Source organism: Geotrypetes seraphini, chromosome 3 (genome assembly GCF_902459505.1).
Source record: "Geotrypetes seraphini chromosome 3, aGeoSer1.1, whole genome shotgun sequence".
In the NCBI taxonomy this organism is placed as follows: Eukaryota; Metazoa; Chordata; class Amphibia; order Gymnophiona; family Dermophiidae; genus Geotrypetes; species Geotrypetes seraphini.
In genome coordinates this window covers 157,314,268-157,331,661 of record NC_047086.1, presented here as the reverse complement: position 1 = coordinate 157,331,661, position 17,394 = coordinate 157,314,268, and the positions used below count along the sequence as shown (strand labels likewise).

Genomic DNA, 17,394 nt, shown 5'->3' with positions numbered 1-17,394 from the left:
CTAATCGCACGCGCCCACAGAGATGTCTTTAATTATTTAATGCTCCTTTTACCAAAAATGAAATGGCTGGAAAGATGCGAAGGAGGCAAGCCCCGCTCTGGTGAGCTTCAGTGCAGCTGATATATAAATGATATATAAATTCAATTCTAGATCATGGATACTTTCTTACCTAGGAGGAATTTATTTCAATGCTCAGAGAACATTTAGATGCAGTCATGCAATGTGTTTTCCATATAAAAAGTCAAACAGTTTGCTCACCTTCCTGAAAACAGAGTATAACAAAGCAGGAAGGTGGGGTGATAGAACTAGATTGATACAAACAGTGATGTATCGAGGGAAGTTGGCACCTGGGGTGGAAACAGTGGCATACCTAGGGTATGTACAAAAACACAGATGTATTGAAAACCAATGTATGTAAATCAACACTTTCAACTGGAGACTACTGTGGTCATAAAGCGTTATGGTAATAAAGCTTTGCAGAAACTATGTGGAGCAGGTGACAGCTCTAAATTCACTCAAAAAGAAGGAAAAAGCCTCAGAAAAGGCCTTCCCACCGCCACAAAGGTGGATATAAAGGTGGTTAGACGGTAACCTCACAGGCAAAACCTTCATTTAGAAATGAGCATTTGAGCAGAAAAACTATGCTTCACATATGCAAAAAATAGATAGAGGAAAAACCACTTATCTTAAACTGATCGGCACACCTAAGTTAAGTCAGTTTAAGATAAGTGGTTTTTTCTCTATCTATTTTAAGCTGACCCTGCCTTCTGGGACAAATTTGGTCTAAGATGATGAATTACTGTTTAAAAAACAAAAACTGTGTATGTGTGAATCTATTTTCATACTTGAATACAACCAGACTTCCAGATCTCTAACTGAATTAATTGTAATTCTTCACCTATGAGCATAATATAATTTACCTGAGCACCAATCCACAAAGTCTCTTGTCTTTGTTACATGCATTCTGCCTGTCCTATCCTCAGAATCCAAAAATGATCCCATAGCTCCAAATCTCAAGTAAACTTCCTCTGGCTTTATGTCTTTGAACTGTTGTGGGTTTAGTCCTTCCATGATAGGGATGCTGGCAAGAAGTGGAGGTAAGTAAATATGGTGAGTAAACAGGACCCCTTCTTGATTTGACTCTCTCTCTCACTGGGTGCAGGTAGCACGCTGGGTTTTGAGCCTCTTCACGCTCCTGGTCATCTTTGGTTGGTTGCAGTTAAACCCCAAGGTGATGATATCTTCAACCTGTGCAGCTTCTCCTTTGTCAAAAATCAAGAAAACAGACTCAGTGAAAAGAACATCTAAACCTTTTCTGGCCTCCCTGGACTCTCAAGTGTTTTGGAGACTCTCCCTTGAAGAACTGTACTTTACAGCTCCTTCAGCTGATGTTCCTATTACTTGATCATGAATGCATACCTTCCTAGGAATGCAGATGCAAATTTCTCCACAACTCACCCCGTCAAATCCTTGTCAGAGGACACTGGAGATTCTTCTCATATTCTCAACCTTCTCATATTCTCGACCTTTCCAACTCCTCTAAGGAATAGGCCAACAGGCATATGGTTTTCCCCGCTACAGTTCTTTGGCTCCTTCTACCACTCCATAGGAAATGGATGATGTACACGATTGCACCCCAATACATTTTGAGAACATACACATTTGGTGAGATTTTTATAGGTCATACGTATCTCTCTCTGCCATTATTCCTTCAACCTCCATTCTTTTCCCTGTCCATCTCACCCCCCTCCCCCAATCTCTCCCCCTTGCAAACCCTTTCTCTTCCTTCAGTTCCTCGCTGTATACAAAACACAGGAACTTATTGGGGTCAATAAAATGTTGATTGCTAACAAAAATGGTTCTCTCAAATGAGTAAACTGGACCCGACATGGTCTGTGTTTCGAAAAACACTTCTTCCTCAGGGGTCCAAATTGTTTGTGGCCTCACATAGGAAGAACCATATAATGTTGGACAATAGCGTTTGATTCGAAAGGCTCGATAATATGAGCTCTTGTAATGCTGTTCAACTTTTCACTGCAAACTAGTTGAATCCTGCTTTGTTTTGCCTTTTAGATTCACAGATATGCTCACAGTGGTAGGTCTGAAGATTCCCATTGCATTGGTAGGTCACCAAGTAGCTCATTTTCAAAGCAAATATATAATAATCCAATTAACACCCCCATTGCTGTGCCTCAGAATTGCACCACCCATTTCTTGTGTGTCAGTTTTTCCATTCTCATAACACAATCCAATTTATTTCGCCAACTTTCCCACGCCCAACCACATCTTGCTGCTACCAAAACCCATTCTTAAAAGTCTCATTTAACTTTTATTCCTTTTTCCTAACTAGAAACCTGTTTCACATCAGGACAAAATAAGCCAGGCAGAAAAGACAATTGTCCGCCTCATGTGAGCTAACATTTCCCTAAATATAACCTCCAGCAAAGTAGTGGATACTGATTTTCCATTCTGCCCGTGTGTGTGTGTGTGTATAATCATATCTTTTGTGATGACTACAGCTTCTTTCAGACTAAGTGCTTTCTGCAAATTTATTATTAACATCTAATGCATCTAAATTATTCAAAGCATTCAGCCTGTGCACGCTTGCCTCTGTTGATGTTTACAATAGGATCGGGCAGACAGAGGCAAAGAATTTCTTTCCTTTCCCTCTTCTCCCTCCTTATTCCCTTGCTTCAAGAAACTTGGGTGCACTTTCAAAAGTCATTGTGGTAAGATCGCTACATTTACAAAATACATTTATCTGAACAGGATCAGGACCTCCGTGCAAAATTCCTTTTTAATAATCCTAGTAGGGAGAGCACCATCGGGGGACCTTATGCAACTTTCCTTTTAAACAATCCCAAAGCGATGAACAGAACTTAGACCTCACGCAGTCTGCCTTTTAATAATCCTAATGGGGAGAATTCTAGGACCGGCCTATCTCCCCCATCCCTGAAACCTGATCCTAGCTTGTTCTTTAATGCAGACCACTGGAGCAAAACCAGAATCAACCTGAAAGAGCAACCTTTTTTTTTTTTTTTTGCTGGCAGTTGATAACCAGCGAGGGCTGGGACTGGGACTGAGGAGAGGTGGGGCGCTGAGACCAGAGCTGGGGGGAGCAAGGCTGAGACAAGAGTGCCGGTTTAAGGGAAGCATGAGGTGGCTGTTAGACAATAGCTGGAAGAAATTTGGGCATGCTGGCAGAGGCAGCTATGACTGGTTGACCAGTGAGCCAGGCCTGCCACCTCTGGAAGCACAACTGGAGGTTGGTATCAATTTTTTTTCTGCCTTTTTACCTGCTTGGCTTGACATATCTACTGGACCCATGTTAGTTTTGCATTGAATTAAAGGGAAATCAAAAAGGTGATACTTTTTTAAGAACCGTTTTTAGTCCCAGATAAAAGGGTTTCATATTTTTTGTTTTGTATTAAGTTTGATTTATATGCATTCAAATAAACTAATACGGCCACAAGACTACTTTATCTATAAGGCTTTGTTCTCTTAGAGGCAGAAATGCCAAATAATAAATTTGGTGAGAGAACTTTACCCTTTTTACCTCTGGGCAGCGTGACAAGAGCATCAGGTAAATATGGTTTCCATGCTGTTTTAACCAATATACACACCAGCAGGAGTTCAAAATCTTCCAATAGATTAGAGATATTCAGGTGGAATATAATGTCTGTTTCAAGTAAACTCAGTTTTCTTGCTGCTGCGCTGGGGGTTTCTTTTCAAGGCGACCAAAATGAACCGTAAAAGACAATGAATTCTTGTTAGCCTAGCAAAGAGGAAAGAAATAGTCTTCCTTTTCAGTAATTGTCTCAGCTACGCACTTTGACAAAAAAACATCTCCAAGAGAGGACAGCAAACAGGGTATAAAAAGTTTGTTGCATCTTCACCAGAACAATTTTGGGTGACCTATCCCATATATATATACAAAATATGGGATCATAAATATGTCTTTAAATGTATTCTTTGACTCAAAATCTTAATACACTATTTATTAGCTGTGAAAAAGTACAGTTAAAAAAAAATATTTAAAAAATATCAACGACCTACAAAAGTGCAAGGGGATGTATGAATTATTTGTTATCTAACTCAGCAGCAGCACTGACCTGAAACAATATAAAATTTTGATTTCTGGTTAAGATTAATTAAATTATGAAGACGGAACCTAAGATCATTTTCATTCTACATCTATAATGGTGTCCATGTTTAGGGGTCCTCTTAATAAGGTGCGCTAACTGATTTAGCACGCACTAAAGATTAGTGCGCACTAAATGCCAAGGCGCCCATAGAATATAATGGATGCCTTTGCATGTAGCATGCGCTAATCGTTAGTGCACGCTAAATCAGCACACCTTAATAAAAGGACCCCTTAATATCTTATGTTCAAACATTTTATTGAAAGAATAAAGCAAAAATACATATATTATATAGAAAGATATTCTTTACAAATGATTTTTCAATGTTAAAATTCAAATACATATACAGTGGTGCCTCGCATAACGAACGCCTCGCACAGCGAACGCTGCGCACAACGAACTTCATGTCTTGCTTCCTACAACGAACTTCGTTTCACACAACGAAGTCGCCCGAGCTGCATCCTTCCGCGCAGGCACTGCGCTTAACTGCCCTCTCTCCGCCTGGCTCCCTGTGCAGTGGCGGACCGTCGGCTCGCAGGGGCCCGGCGCCTACTGCTGATGCGTTGGGGGGCGGAGCTACTCTCGCCGCTTCCCCGATGCTAGAAAAAAAAAATGAACAGTTAAGTCCCAGTTTTTGCCGCTGAGACTCTGCCCTCTCTCACTGTAAAATTAGACTCTACTTAGTCTGTCTTTAAATTTAAAAAATGTGTGTAGTTTTAAAAAACAATTATGTTTTTAGATGTATCTAAATAAAAATAATAACAAAAAATTTATCTTTTTTTATGTCATCTTAGCATATTTTATGCTACAGAACGAATTATTTTTTTTAACATGTATTGTTATGGGAAAACGCGTTTCACATAACGAACTTTTCGCATAACAAACTTGCTCCTGGAACCAATTAAGTTCGTTGTGTGAGGCACCACTGTATTCTATAAAATTCTATCATTCCTCCATTTTATATAATAAACCATAAACTCCCCATCACCTCCCTCTCACCCCTTACCAACACCAGCCCTCCCCAATCCCTCACCCTTCCTCCCTCCCCCAACCCCTCCTTCAAAACTTTCATTTCCCCTCCATCCCATTTCCTCCCTTCCACCTCATACACCCCATCCATATCTTAAAAAGCAGCTGTTGCCTTAATAAAAAGGTTCTTGTAGTTTTCCAAGCAAAAGTAAAACCTAAGAAATAACACAAAACAATGACCTGATGAAGGGATCAAGCTCTGGAAAGCTACCTAGCCATGCATCATGTTATTTCACTAAAAAGATTATTATCACATCAACTTGCTTATTAACCTTTAGGTTCTACAGGATCAAGCAGGTTGCAAAGCAACCATAATACTTTGGCATAAAAAAAAAGTCCTGGGAATTCAAAGGGAGGAGGAAGAAGCAGGCGTAGAATTGCCAACTGGCTTCAGATTTGCCAAGCTATTGATCCAGTCCTGGGCTTACTTGCAGTCTGCTTCTGTTTTTTTTTGTGTGTGTGCGCCCTTTCTGGAATACACCTTAGCTCCCTGTTTCCCAAGCTGGTTCTGAAGTACTCCCTTGCCAGTCAGGTTTTCAGGATATCCCTAATGAATATGCATGAAATTGATTTACATACACTATCTCCATTATATACAAATTTCATTCATGTATATTCATTGTACTAAAAGCCCGATTGGCAAGGGGATACTCTAGGATTGATTTGGAAAAAAAACACTGCCCTAGCTAATCTGGCTTTCAGTATGCCTACAATCAATATGCATGAGATAGATTTACATGCAGAGGTGGCAGTGCTTACAAGTCTTATTTTATGCACCTTCATTGATATGCTCAAAACCAGACTGATTAAGAGGTATTTCAGGAAGGGCTTGGGAAACACTGCCTTAGGCGGGAATGCAACAGGAAAACAGTAAGATAAACCCAGGACTGGATCAACTAGTCAGGCAAACCTGAATCCAGATGGCAACCCTCAGCAGACAAAGCTTTGGATGTTATTATAAACAAAATTGAGATTTTATAGCTAGGAAAAGATGTTGCTAATAAGAGAGAAGTGCTGTTTAATAAACTGTTGGCATTTACCTGTTTGCTCAGAGGTTAAAGATTTAGGAGCTTCAGTTGCTAAATCTTTGATGGAAAAACAGATGTGCAGAGCCTGCCATCCATGTTTCGGCATATTGTGCCTTAAAAGACAAAGGAGTTCTGAAGACAATTGTCCAAGTCTTGATCTTCTCATGCTTGGATTATTGTAATAGCTTGATATGTTGGCACACCAAAGCATCTGCATTGTTTATTTCTACCATGCAAATAATCATGGGTATAAAATATGATGAAACATAGAAACATGATGGCAGATAAAGGCCAAATGGCCCAGCCAGTCTGCCCATCCGCAGTAACCATTATCTCTTTCTCTCTTTAAGAGATCCCACGTGCCTATCCCAGGCCTATTTGAATTCCGACACAGTCTCTCCACCACCTCTTCCGGGAGACTATTCCATGCATCTACCACCCTTTCTGTAAAAAGGTATTTTCTTAGATTACTCCAGGGCCTATCACCTCTTAATTTCATCCTATGCCCTCTCATTCCAGAGTGACTCATGTGCATTTACGCCACATAGGTATTTAAACATCTCTATCATATCTCCCCTCTTCCACCTTTCCTCCAAAGTATACATAGTGAGATCTTTAAGTCTGTCCCCATATGCCTTATGACGAAGACCACTCACCATTTTAGTAGCCTTCCTCTAGACTAGTGGTCCCAACTCAAACCCTTTGCAGGGCCACATTTTGGATTTGTAAGCACTTGGAGGGCCGCAGAAAAAATAGTTAATGTCTTATTAAAGAAATTATAATTTTGCATGAGGTAAAACTCTTTACAGTGTATAAATCTTTCCTTTTGGCTAAGTCTTAATAATAATATTGTCATTTATAGCTAAAGAGACATATGATCAAGAAACTATTTTGTTTTACTTTTGTGATTATGATAAACATACCGAGGGCCTCAAAAAAGTATCAAAATGTGGCATCTGGGCTGCGAGTTTGAGACCATTACTCTATACCAACTACATCCATTTTATATCTTTTTGAAGGTGCAATCTCCAGAATTACACACAATATTCTAAATGAGGTCTCACCAAAGTCTTATACAGGGGAGTTAATACCTCCTTTTTCCTACTAACCATACCTCTCCCTATGCACTCTAGCTATCGCCGTCACCTTTTCAACCTATTTGGCCAGCTTAAGATCATTGCATACAATCACACCAAAGCCCCACTCTTCTGTCATGCACATAAGTTCTTCACCCCTAAACTAGTGTATTGCAAACTGTGTGCCAAAGATTTCAGGTATGCCGTGGCACACTGGGGTGGAAGAGAAGTTCTGGCACTGGCTGACTGCCTATAGGATGTGCCTTTTGTGACACCAGTGCCTCTCCTTCTCTCCAGCCTTCTTCCCTGATGGCAACCCCCACTGGCGTCTCAGGGCCAATCTGGAAGGCCTTCGCGCATGTGCAGACATCGATATGATGACATCACGGCGATGTTCACGCATTTCCGGATGCCTCAAGCCACGGCCACTATGTTTAGTATGCCGTGGCTCGAGAAAGTTTGTGGGGCACTGCTCTAAACTGTACATTTCCCTCTGGTTTTTACAGCCCAAATGCATGACTTTGCACTTCTTAGCATTAAATTTTAGCTGCTAAATTTCAGACCATTCTTCAAGTTTCGCTAGGTCTTTCTTCATGTTATTCACACCATCCGGGGTGTCTACTTTATTGCAGATTTTGGTTTCATCTGTAAAGAGGCAACTCTTACCTGACAGCCCTTCAGCAATATCGCTTATAAAAATGTTAAAATGAACAGGCCCAAGAACAGAACCTTGTGGCACACTACTGGTAACATCCCTTTCTTCAGAGTGATCTCCATTGACCACTACCCTCTGTTACCTTCCATTCAACTAGTTTCTGACCCAGCCCGCCACTTTGGGGCCCATCCCAAGGGCACTCAGTTTATTTATTAGACATCTGTGTGGTACACTCTCAAAGGCTTTGCTAAAATCTAAATACACCACATCTTGAGCACTCCCTCTGTACAATTCTCTGGTCACCCAGTCAAAGAAATTGATCAGATTTGTCTGACAAAACCTACCTCTAGTGAATTCATGTTGCCTCCGGTCCTGTAATTCCCAGGATTCCAGAAACTTCACCATTCTCTGTTTTAAAAGCGTGAAAAGCAGCAACAACCAAGGAAACCTCAATACTCCACTGAACAAATGGAGACAGCCACAAAAATAAACAAGGAAGTGGAGTTGATGGACTGGATAAACCAAGTTTATTCTCACAGATAATTCAGTCAATAAAACCAAATACAGCTATTAAGCTGTGTAGCAGCAGTAAATGGTAACTTAATTCAACAGGTGTAACAGTTAACTTTAGCTGACACGTTACAATATCGGTCTGTTGAATGAAACAGCAAAAAATCTATGCCATTATCATTCTAGATGGTAGAAATGAGTAGAGCCAAAAGACCCTACATGATCCATGTTTTGGCTAATATAATAGCTTTTATCAGGGGTCTCAAAACAAAGGGTCCAAACGAACAAAAATAAAAATGCTCGAATGATGAGGAAGATCTTTTGTCTAAGCGCGTCCAGACTGAACCAAACAATACAAAATATGGTGGCCTACACCCACTGTTCCCTAAGCTGTACAGCCAGGTACTATTTTTTTTTTTTTTTTAAGAGTCCTGCCCAACAGTTCAAGACTGCCACACAGCAAAGGCAGCATTCCCTCATCCCCCTTCCACTGCCACCCCTGCAAATGCTGCTGCCTCTCCAGTGAACAGCAGCAGTGGCAAAACAGCAACCATCGTTCTCACGGGGCCACTGACTATACACAAGGCTGCTGGTCCCACCCCCTCTAATGACACTTTTCTGCTTCAGGGCACAGCTGGCAGCCACACATAAAGAGGTTGTGGCCCAGCCAGAGTAATGAATGCCGTTTTGCTACTGCTGCTCATTTGGAGAAGAAAGAGGAGAAGCAATGGCCGGAATGTCCTAGGGGGGGGGAGAGACAATAATAGAAGGGGGAAAGAAAGGAAGACATAGGGCCAGATTCACTAAAGATAGCGATTCAACGCTGTTGACCTACCCTCCCCCCCATGCCCTGGCATCTCTCCCTCCCCCTCCATGGTCTAGTATCTCCTTTCCATCCCTCCCATGGACTTGGCATCTATTGTTCCTCTCCTCTCCCTTGTGTTCCTTCTCCCTCCTTCCCTCTCTTTCCCCATTCCTTTCCTGATACTTCCTAACTATCAATCACACACTGAGCTGTGGATTTCAATGTAACTATTACGCCTAGATTCTTTTCCTAGGTGGTGACTTCTAGCACAGAACCCTGCATCACGCAGCTATAGATTGGGTTCCTCTTTTCCACTAGTTTCACTTTGCATTTGCTTACATTTAATGTTATCTGTTCTTTTGGTGCTCAGTCTCCCAAGGTCCTCTTGCAATTTAACTACTTTGAAGAACTGTGTGTCATCACTATTTATTCCCATCTCTAAATCATTACTAAATATGTTAAAAAGCAGCGGTCTCGGCAGAGGCCCCTGGGGAACCCCACTATTTACTCTTCTCCATTAAGAATATTGACCATTGAACCTTACTTCACCAAGCTCCCTATTGTATTCTCGCTCCCCTTTTCATGCAATGTAACCTCTCTCCCTCCCACTGCCCATTTGTGCCTTGTTTTTTCTCACTTTATGTTCTCTCCTTCCTTCCTTCTTATTTAGTATATTGTATGCCACTTAACCCCCTTTCTATTAAACTGCGTTAGCAGTTTGTAGCACAGAGAGCCGCGCTGAATGGCCTGCGCTGCTCCTGATGTTCATAAAAACTCTATGAGCGTCGGGAGCAGCGCGTGGCTCACCGCGTTACAAACCGCTAGCGCAGTTTCATAGAAGAGAGGGTTAGATTTCTCTTTTGAAAATTTGTGGTATTTAGCAAAGACTACTCAAGAAAGGAGGAAAGAATTTCTTTCTTTGTGCCAAGAAACAATTAAATTAAGTGCTACATTCCTATTGGCATACCCCTGCAAGTGCTTGGTCAGGTACCTAGGAGTCAAGTATAGCTTTTTCTCCAGATCACCTGAAGGAATTTATAGAAGTTAAAAAGATCATCAAGGAATGACTTTAGAAGGGTGTTTAAGTAAAGCAGTTGTTTGATACATTAAGCCTTTCTTTTTTAAGTCGGTGATTTAATTAAGTTTCCTTTTATATCTCTCACATAATATGACCACTCACATGAGATTGTGGTCTAAGAAAGGGATTATTATGATTGATTGATTTTTGATGCCTTGAATTGATTTTCCTCCCTGTGTTTAATGGTGCAAGATTTATTCTTGTGAAATTTAATGTAAAATTAGAAATAAATAAATAAATAAAAAAGAAAATTTGCGGTATTGTTAAATAAATTGAACTTGAACTCTGAGTTCCTTGGATATAAATTTAGTTGCAGACAGGGAGAAGTTGTTCAAAATTAACTATAAACCCCGCATTAGGCAGATTGCTTGTGATTTAGAGAGATGGTTAAGCTTATTAACAGATCTTTTTAGATTTGCCTGCTCTACTGGAGAGAGCAGCTGTCAAAGAATTGTTTAAAAAAATAAATAAAAAGCGCCCAGTTTCTAATTTAATGTTTTTCACAAAAGCTATGGAGAAGATACATTCTGTTTCAACTATCAAACTTTGTAAAGAATGACAGTTTATTTCACACATTTCAATTTGGTTTCAGGTATAAACATATATCGGAATGCTGTTAATATCTCGTATGCTTGATGCGATTTGGTTAGGTTTTGATAGAGGCAAAAAGTTCTTTCTAGTATCATTAGATGAGGCAGATGACTTTGATACTGTGAATCACACAATATTGATATATCAGGTAAGGTATTATTTTGGTTATAATCTTTTTTGGATGAGTTCAATTTCAAGTAGTTCTAGGAAACGCCAAGTCGGATTGGATATCTGAGATCAATTATCTACTTTGTTCAATCTGTTTATGTTTCTAGAACATAAATTATTAGCTAACCTAAATATTAGTCACAAGTTGTATGTAGATGACCTTCAATTGTATTTTTCTGTGTCTGGTAAGATTGAGGAGGGATTTCAGTTGATGACACTTTTATATAAAAATGTTCTGCGCATGTATGTCTCTTCTGTTTGTACTTGAATGCGTCAAAAATGCAAGTTCTCTAGCTGCCTTGATTTAAGTCATCCATCTTCAGAATTGAATTTAGAAGATTTAACCATTTCAATTTGAATTTGGTTACAAGTTTAGGAGTGGCTTTCGATTCATCTTTGTCTTTTAAGCAACATATTTTTGCTGCTACCGTATTAAAACTTTTTCAAAAATATTAGTGATGTAAATTAAAAGCCTATTATTCATGGATACATTTTGCCAAGTAATGCAAAGCTTTGTTTTGCCACATTTGGACTTGTTCTACAGTTCTCTTTTTGTGGTCTCCTTCAGACAACTTTAAGAGTTTTGCAGGTAGCCCAGAACTGTGCTGTTCATATGATTGGGGAAATAGAAAAACGCATCATATTATACCCTAGCATAAGTTTCATTGGCTCTAAATTACCTAGCAAGCCATCTCAACCTTCCTAATGTACCTGGGTAAGTCACTTAGGGCTAGATTCACTAACCTTCCCAATTCACTCCGCTCTGTGTCCGATCCGACACAGGCCAACTGATTCACAACAGACCTGTATTCAAATGGGGAAGATCGGAGGAATACCCCCTATCAACGACACGGATTGTTGGATAGCGATCCTGACGCATGCGCAGACCATCTCTTTGCCTGTCGATGGTCTGTGCATGCTCTCTCCATGCAAGGAAGACACTTATGAACTGGAGTCAACTGCAGCAGGGAATGTATTTGCAAGTGGCAAGGGAAATTAAAAAAAAAAAAAAAAAAAAAAAAGTGAATGACCGGCGACTGCTTTGACAAATAAGAAATCACGCTGCACTTGGCCGCGTTTATTGCCTCCTCCCCCTTGTCTGCATCGTGGTGTTTTACAGGACATGGGGGGGCGGGAGGGAATCAGAAAATAAGTCTCAGCTAGAACACGTAAATCCTAGGCCTTTTTAACCCGCCCTGCCTCTCCTGCTCTCTGCCGCCTTCCCTGCAGTGTGAGCCCATGTGTTTAAAGAGGTGCTGAACTGCAGCGTGTTCTGGAACACGCCGTAGTGCAGCCCCGCTTTAAACCCACGGGCTTGCACTGCAGGGAAGGGCAGTAAAGATCCAGGATCGGGGCAGCAGAGATCAGTCGGGGCGGCAGAGAGCAGGGGGAAGTTTGTATTTCAGGGCTGCGGGGCTTGGATTTCAGGGTGGCATGGAGCAGGAGAGTCGGCAGGACCGTGAGCAACTGTTCCTCAGCAGTCGCTTATTTTTGGATCGGCCAGCCCAATCGGTGTTCCCTTTTGCCTTCCTACTTTTGGATGGCCTACCCCTCATTTGCATGCGCAGACTGGAATCAGATCTGAAGGCAGGTTAGTGAATTAGGTCCGGGTCGCAAAGGGGTCGCTAAGTGGTTGGGACTTGATCGGTGGGCTTAGTGAATCTAGCCCTTATTCTCCCATTTCCCCAGGTACATTAGGAAGAGTGTGAGCCCACCGGCACAGATAAGGAAATATGCTTGAGTACCTGAATGTAAACCACTTAGACTATAAGTGGTATATAAATACTAAGATAAATAAATCATTACAGGAACTTTGAGGCCTCATGGAAAATATTTGCTGGATGTTCCCTCAATTCCTCTAGAAAGATTCTTACAAATATGTTTTATAGTTGGTCCAACTCTGTGGAACAATCTTTCTCTAGAATTGGCACAGATAGCCTCTTCCTTTGTTTAGGAAGCTATTGAAAACACTTTAAAGGGCATATCTTTGAGGAGGGTGCTGAGGAAGGAAAAGTTTTGAAAGCCAAAGACAGCCATTTTTCACTGCGGCCTCTGCCAGTGACCCCTCTGGGGAATTTAGAGAAGCAGCAGGGGGTGAGGAATTGAGAATAACAAGGGAAGAGGGAGCAGTGGCAAATCGCAGTTTACCCGTGGCAACAGCGAAATCTGCCAACGCACCACCATGGATGCGGGGACAAAACATTTTACTACCCCAGAAGTAAAAAGCTTTGTTCTCGCAGTTAGCAATAAAATCAGCTGTTTACCGGAATTTCTCACTCCTCGCTTACGGTCGTGACTGGTGATGCCAGTGCTGGGCTTGTCCTCCCTCCATCTCCTCCTCTCCTTGACTTGTGTATAAGAGAGGACCCAATTGGTCTTGTCCTTCCCTTGTGTCTTCCTGTAACAAAGGCCCCATGGAGGTGCCTTAGGCATATGAGCAAATCAGGGCCTTAGGCTCCTCCTTAGTGCATTCCAGAATGCACTGGAGAGGGGAAAGTGCACCATTTTGCAGTGGTGGGCCTGCCAGCAGGATGGTGTGGGCATCCCTCTTGCCAGCCATCAGATGAAGGTACAGGGGGCATTCAGGGGGATCTTGGGGGTGTCGGGGGAGCGTTCAGGGAGTGTCAGGGGTTGTGAGAAGTGTCAGGTGTGGAGTTGGGACATTCGGGGGGTGGGGGGGGGCTTTGGGTATTCCAGCAGGAGGGAGTGGGCATCCCCCCTGATGATTGTGTGGGTGCTGGCGATTTTTGCTCACTAAGAGTTTCTTTAAATCATTTTTGGTGCATGAATTGAAGGAGGCATAGCTCCTGATGAAACCGAGTGTGAAATGGTTGGGCAGCCGTTGGGCACAAAAGATAAGTGCCTTCCTTTCTTAAGCACCTTATGCACTCAATGCACTTTATAATTATTGAATACAATTAAATTAAGTACCTAGATATTCAAAGAGATATTCAAAGCACATGTCACTTTACCAAGACCAATGATGAATTTACCACCCAAGTAAGGGCACGAAAATCAGTTTAGTAGTGCCTTGGGTATTTGAGGTCTGGTAATTCAATCTGACTTGATATCAATTTGTTCTCTGGCTTGTATAATTGTTATTTGTTTGAACAAATTTCTATTTTCTTCAATTTCAGTTGATTGGCCTACATTTCAGGCATCTATCATGGCCCTAGGGAGATAAAGAATGCCGCCCATTACTGACCAGATCAATGTCTTATAAACATTACAGAAAACTTTTGAAAACTTTTCTTTTTTCTAAATTTGTAGCTAGCTAATTCTTGCGTATTGCATTATCTCTGTATTCACACATAGCATAATCTTTTGTAAACCGCATTGAACTAAGGGTTATGCGATATAGAAATCTGTTATGTTATGTTTTGTCGTTTCTGCTTTAATCATCTTGTCTTCACTCACTTCTTTCTAGCCAGCATCTGTCCTCTCTCTGTCTTCCATGCAGCATCAGCCCCCTTCCATGTCTGCCCTCTCTCTCTGCCCCTGCCATCCACTGTCCGCCCTCTCCCCGTTCCATATAGCATCTTCCTTCTTTCTATGCTCCTTCCATAAACTGTATATATTGTGCCCCTTCTCGCCTTTGTACATGATTCATTTCAGCTGTCACCTCTCCATTTTTCTCTGTCACTATCCCCTCCCCTATACTCTGGCATCTCTCTCTTCTCCTTTCCTTCCCATCCCACGGTCTGGCATCTGTCTCCTTCCCTTCCCTGATATCTCTCTCCTTTCCTTTTATCTCCCCCCTCTCCATCCATGTTCTGACACCACATCCTTCATTTTCCCTTGGTCTGGCATACCTTCCTCCTTCCCTCCATGCCCTGGCATCTCAGTAGCCAGAATGTTCCTTTTCAGAGGGGCCCCAAAACAGAAACTGTTCTCACAAGCTGCTGGCAGCTGCCCCGAAGTTTTCCTCTGCCGCAACTTCCCATTTCCGACAGGGCAGATCGGCGCATAGGGAAAGCTTCAGGGCAGCCACCGGCAATCTCTCAAGTACAGGCAGTTAGAGTGGGGGGGGGGGGGGAGGGAGTGTGGCGCAGTGGTTAAAGCTACAGCCTCAGCACCCTGAGGTTGTGGGTTCAGTCCCACGCTGTTCCTTGTGACACTGGGCAAGTCACTTAATCCCCCCATTGCCCCAGGTACATTAGATAGATTGTGAGCCCACCGGGACAGACAGGGAAAAATGCTTGAATACCTGAATAAATGCATGTAAACCGTTCTGAGCTCCCCTGGGAGAACAGTATAGAAAATTTAATAAATAAATAAATAAAAACAAACAAAAACCAAAAACAGTGAGGAAGGCAGATGTATCTCAATAGGAAATAGATGTTCACAAGTAATTAATGTAAATAAGGATGAAACTTACCAATCAGCAACAGAGAGGTCCTAACTTCTTTCTGCTAATCAGTAAAAACGTGTTTGTATTTAACTAGCCTGATTGCTTTGGGACATTGTGCATTGTGTGTTATGCTGAAACCACACTGAACTCAGGGCAATACTCCCACATAAGCCCCCTTGCCCAGCGTGTGCCATCAGGAATGCTATTCTGCCCTATTTAGCAGAGTCGGCTGACTTTTTTGTTTGTTTCTGTTTGCAGAGTAAAAATGACAACGGCTCCGCCAAAGATGACATCGAACCATTTCTGTGCATCATCCTTCCCACTGCTGTCCTGCTCCTGTTGGGATTTTTCCTTCTCTTCCTATACCGCAGGTGTAAACGCAAGGTGCCACAGGGGCAAATTTTTGCTATTGGTCTGCAGGAGAACTTGCCAGAAAGGGAGGTGGATTTTTTCTCAGCATTGCCATGGAACAGTGAGCATTTCCAGTATTCCACCTTACTCCCCGAGGCCTCCTTCCTTACATTGTGCTTGCCCCCCTCCTATGAAGAAGCCACCACAAGGTCATCTAGTGAAACTTGCATTAGCCTAGCCCAGGACCCAGGGCTTCCTTATGAACAAAATTCGCATAAGCCAAGTGACTGTCAGAGCAAATCCAATTCAGACACAAGAATGTAAACCTGGCTCTCACTGGGCATAAGTTAACCTGAAAACCTGTGAGGCTTCAGTAATTAGACAGAACCAAACTGCAGTGCATCATGGGTGGTTCTTAAGGGCTGCTGCTGATAGCTCTCTCCACTGTCCATTTTTCTCACCACACAAGGCATGTAAAAAATAACTCAGGAAAGATTAAAAGATAGGTCTTCACACCAGTCTGGTTCCATGCCACTGACTGCATAGCATTTTTCCCCCCAGAAAGCACCAGCAGTGGTGGACAATACATATGTCCGAGCTCACATTGGGGTGAGGGGTGTCGACCAGGAAGTGCTGCATATCTGTGCAATGCTGTGGGTAAGAACATAAAAATAGCCTTACTGGATCAGACCAATGGTCCATCAAACCCAGTAGCCCATTCTCATAGTGGCCAATCCAGGTCACTAGTACCTGGACAAAACCCAAGGAGTAGCAATATTCCATGCTACCGATCCAGGGTAAGCAGTGGCTTCCCCTATGTCTTTCTCAATAACAGACTATGGACTTTTCCTCCAGGAACTTGTTCAAACCTTTCTTAAAACCAGCTATGCTATTTGTTCTTACCACAACCACAACTTCAACCTCTGGCAAAGCGTTCCAGAGCTCTGAGTGGAAAAAAAATTCCATCTATTGCTTTTAAAAGTATTTCCAAATGCAGATAAAATTTAATGTGGAGAAATGCAAAGTGATGCACATTGGGAAGAATAACCCAAATCACAGTTACCAGATGCTAGAGTCTACCTTGGGTGTTAGCGCCCAAGAAAAGGATCTGGGTTTCATTGTAGACAATACAATGAAACCTTCCGCCCAATGTGCAGCGGCGGCCATAAAATCAAACAGGATGCTAGGAATTATTAAAAAAGGGATGGTTAACAAGACTAAGAATGTTATAATGCCCTGTATCGCTCCATGATGCAACCTCACCTAGAGTATTGCGTTCAATTCTGGTCTCCTTATCTCAAGAAAGATATAGCAGCACTAGAAAAGGTTCAAAGAAGAGCAACCAAGATGATAAAGTAGATGGAACTCCTCTTGTATGAGGAAAGACTAAAAAGGTTAGAGCTCTTCAGCTTGGAAAAGACAGCTGAGGGAAGATATGATTGAAGTCTACAAAATCCTGAGTGGAATAGAATGGGTACAAGTGTCTCTAAAATATTAAGAAAAAATATAAAATAGATATTCTTTTTTTTTGTCAGGAACAACTAGAAAAAAATTGGCAAGGCATGGGAAGAAGCCTCAAAAGGCAGGGGTCCCTGCACATAACCAGTAAG

General features: G+C 41.9%; 1 protein-coding gene across 1 annotated transcript; it reads left to right on the top strand.

Moving 5' to 3' along the window:
- Window positions 1-3,153: 3,153 nt before the first annotated feature.
- On the top strand, window positions 3,154-16,454 carry SMIM28 (small integral membrane protein 28). The gene is made up of 2 exons (XM_033936174.1): window positions 3,154-3,265; window positions 15,692-16,454. The coding sequence occupies exons 1-2, from the start codon at window positions 3,155-3,157 to the stop codon at window positions 16,106-16,108; spliced, it is 528 nt and encodes a 175-aa protein (XP_033792065.1). The 5' UTR covers window position 3,154; the 3' UTR covers window positions 16,109-16,454.
- Window positions 16,455-17,394: the final 940 nt, after the last annotated feature.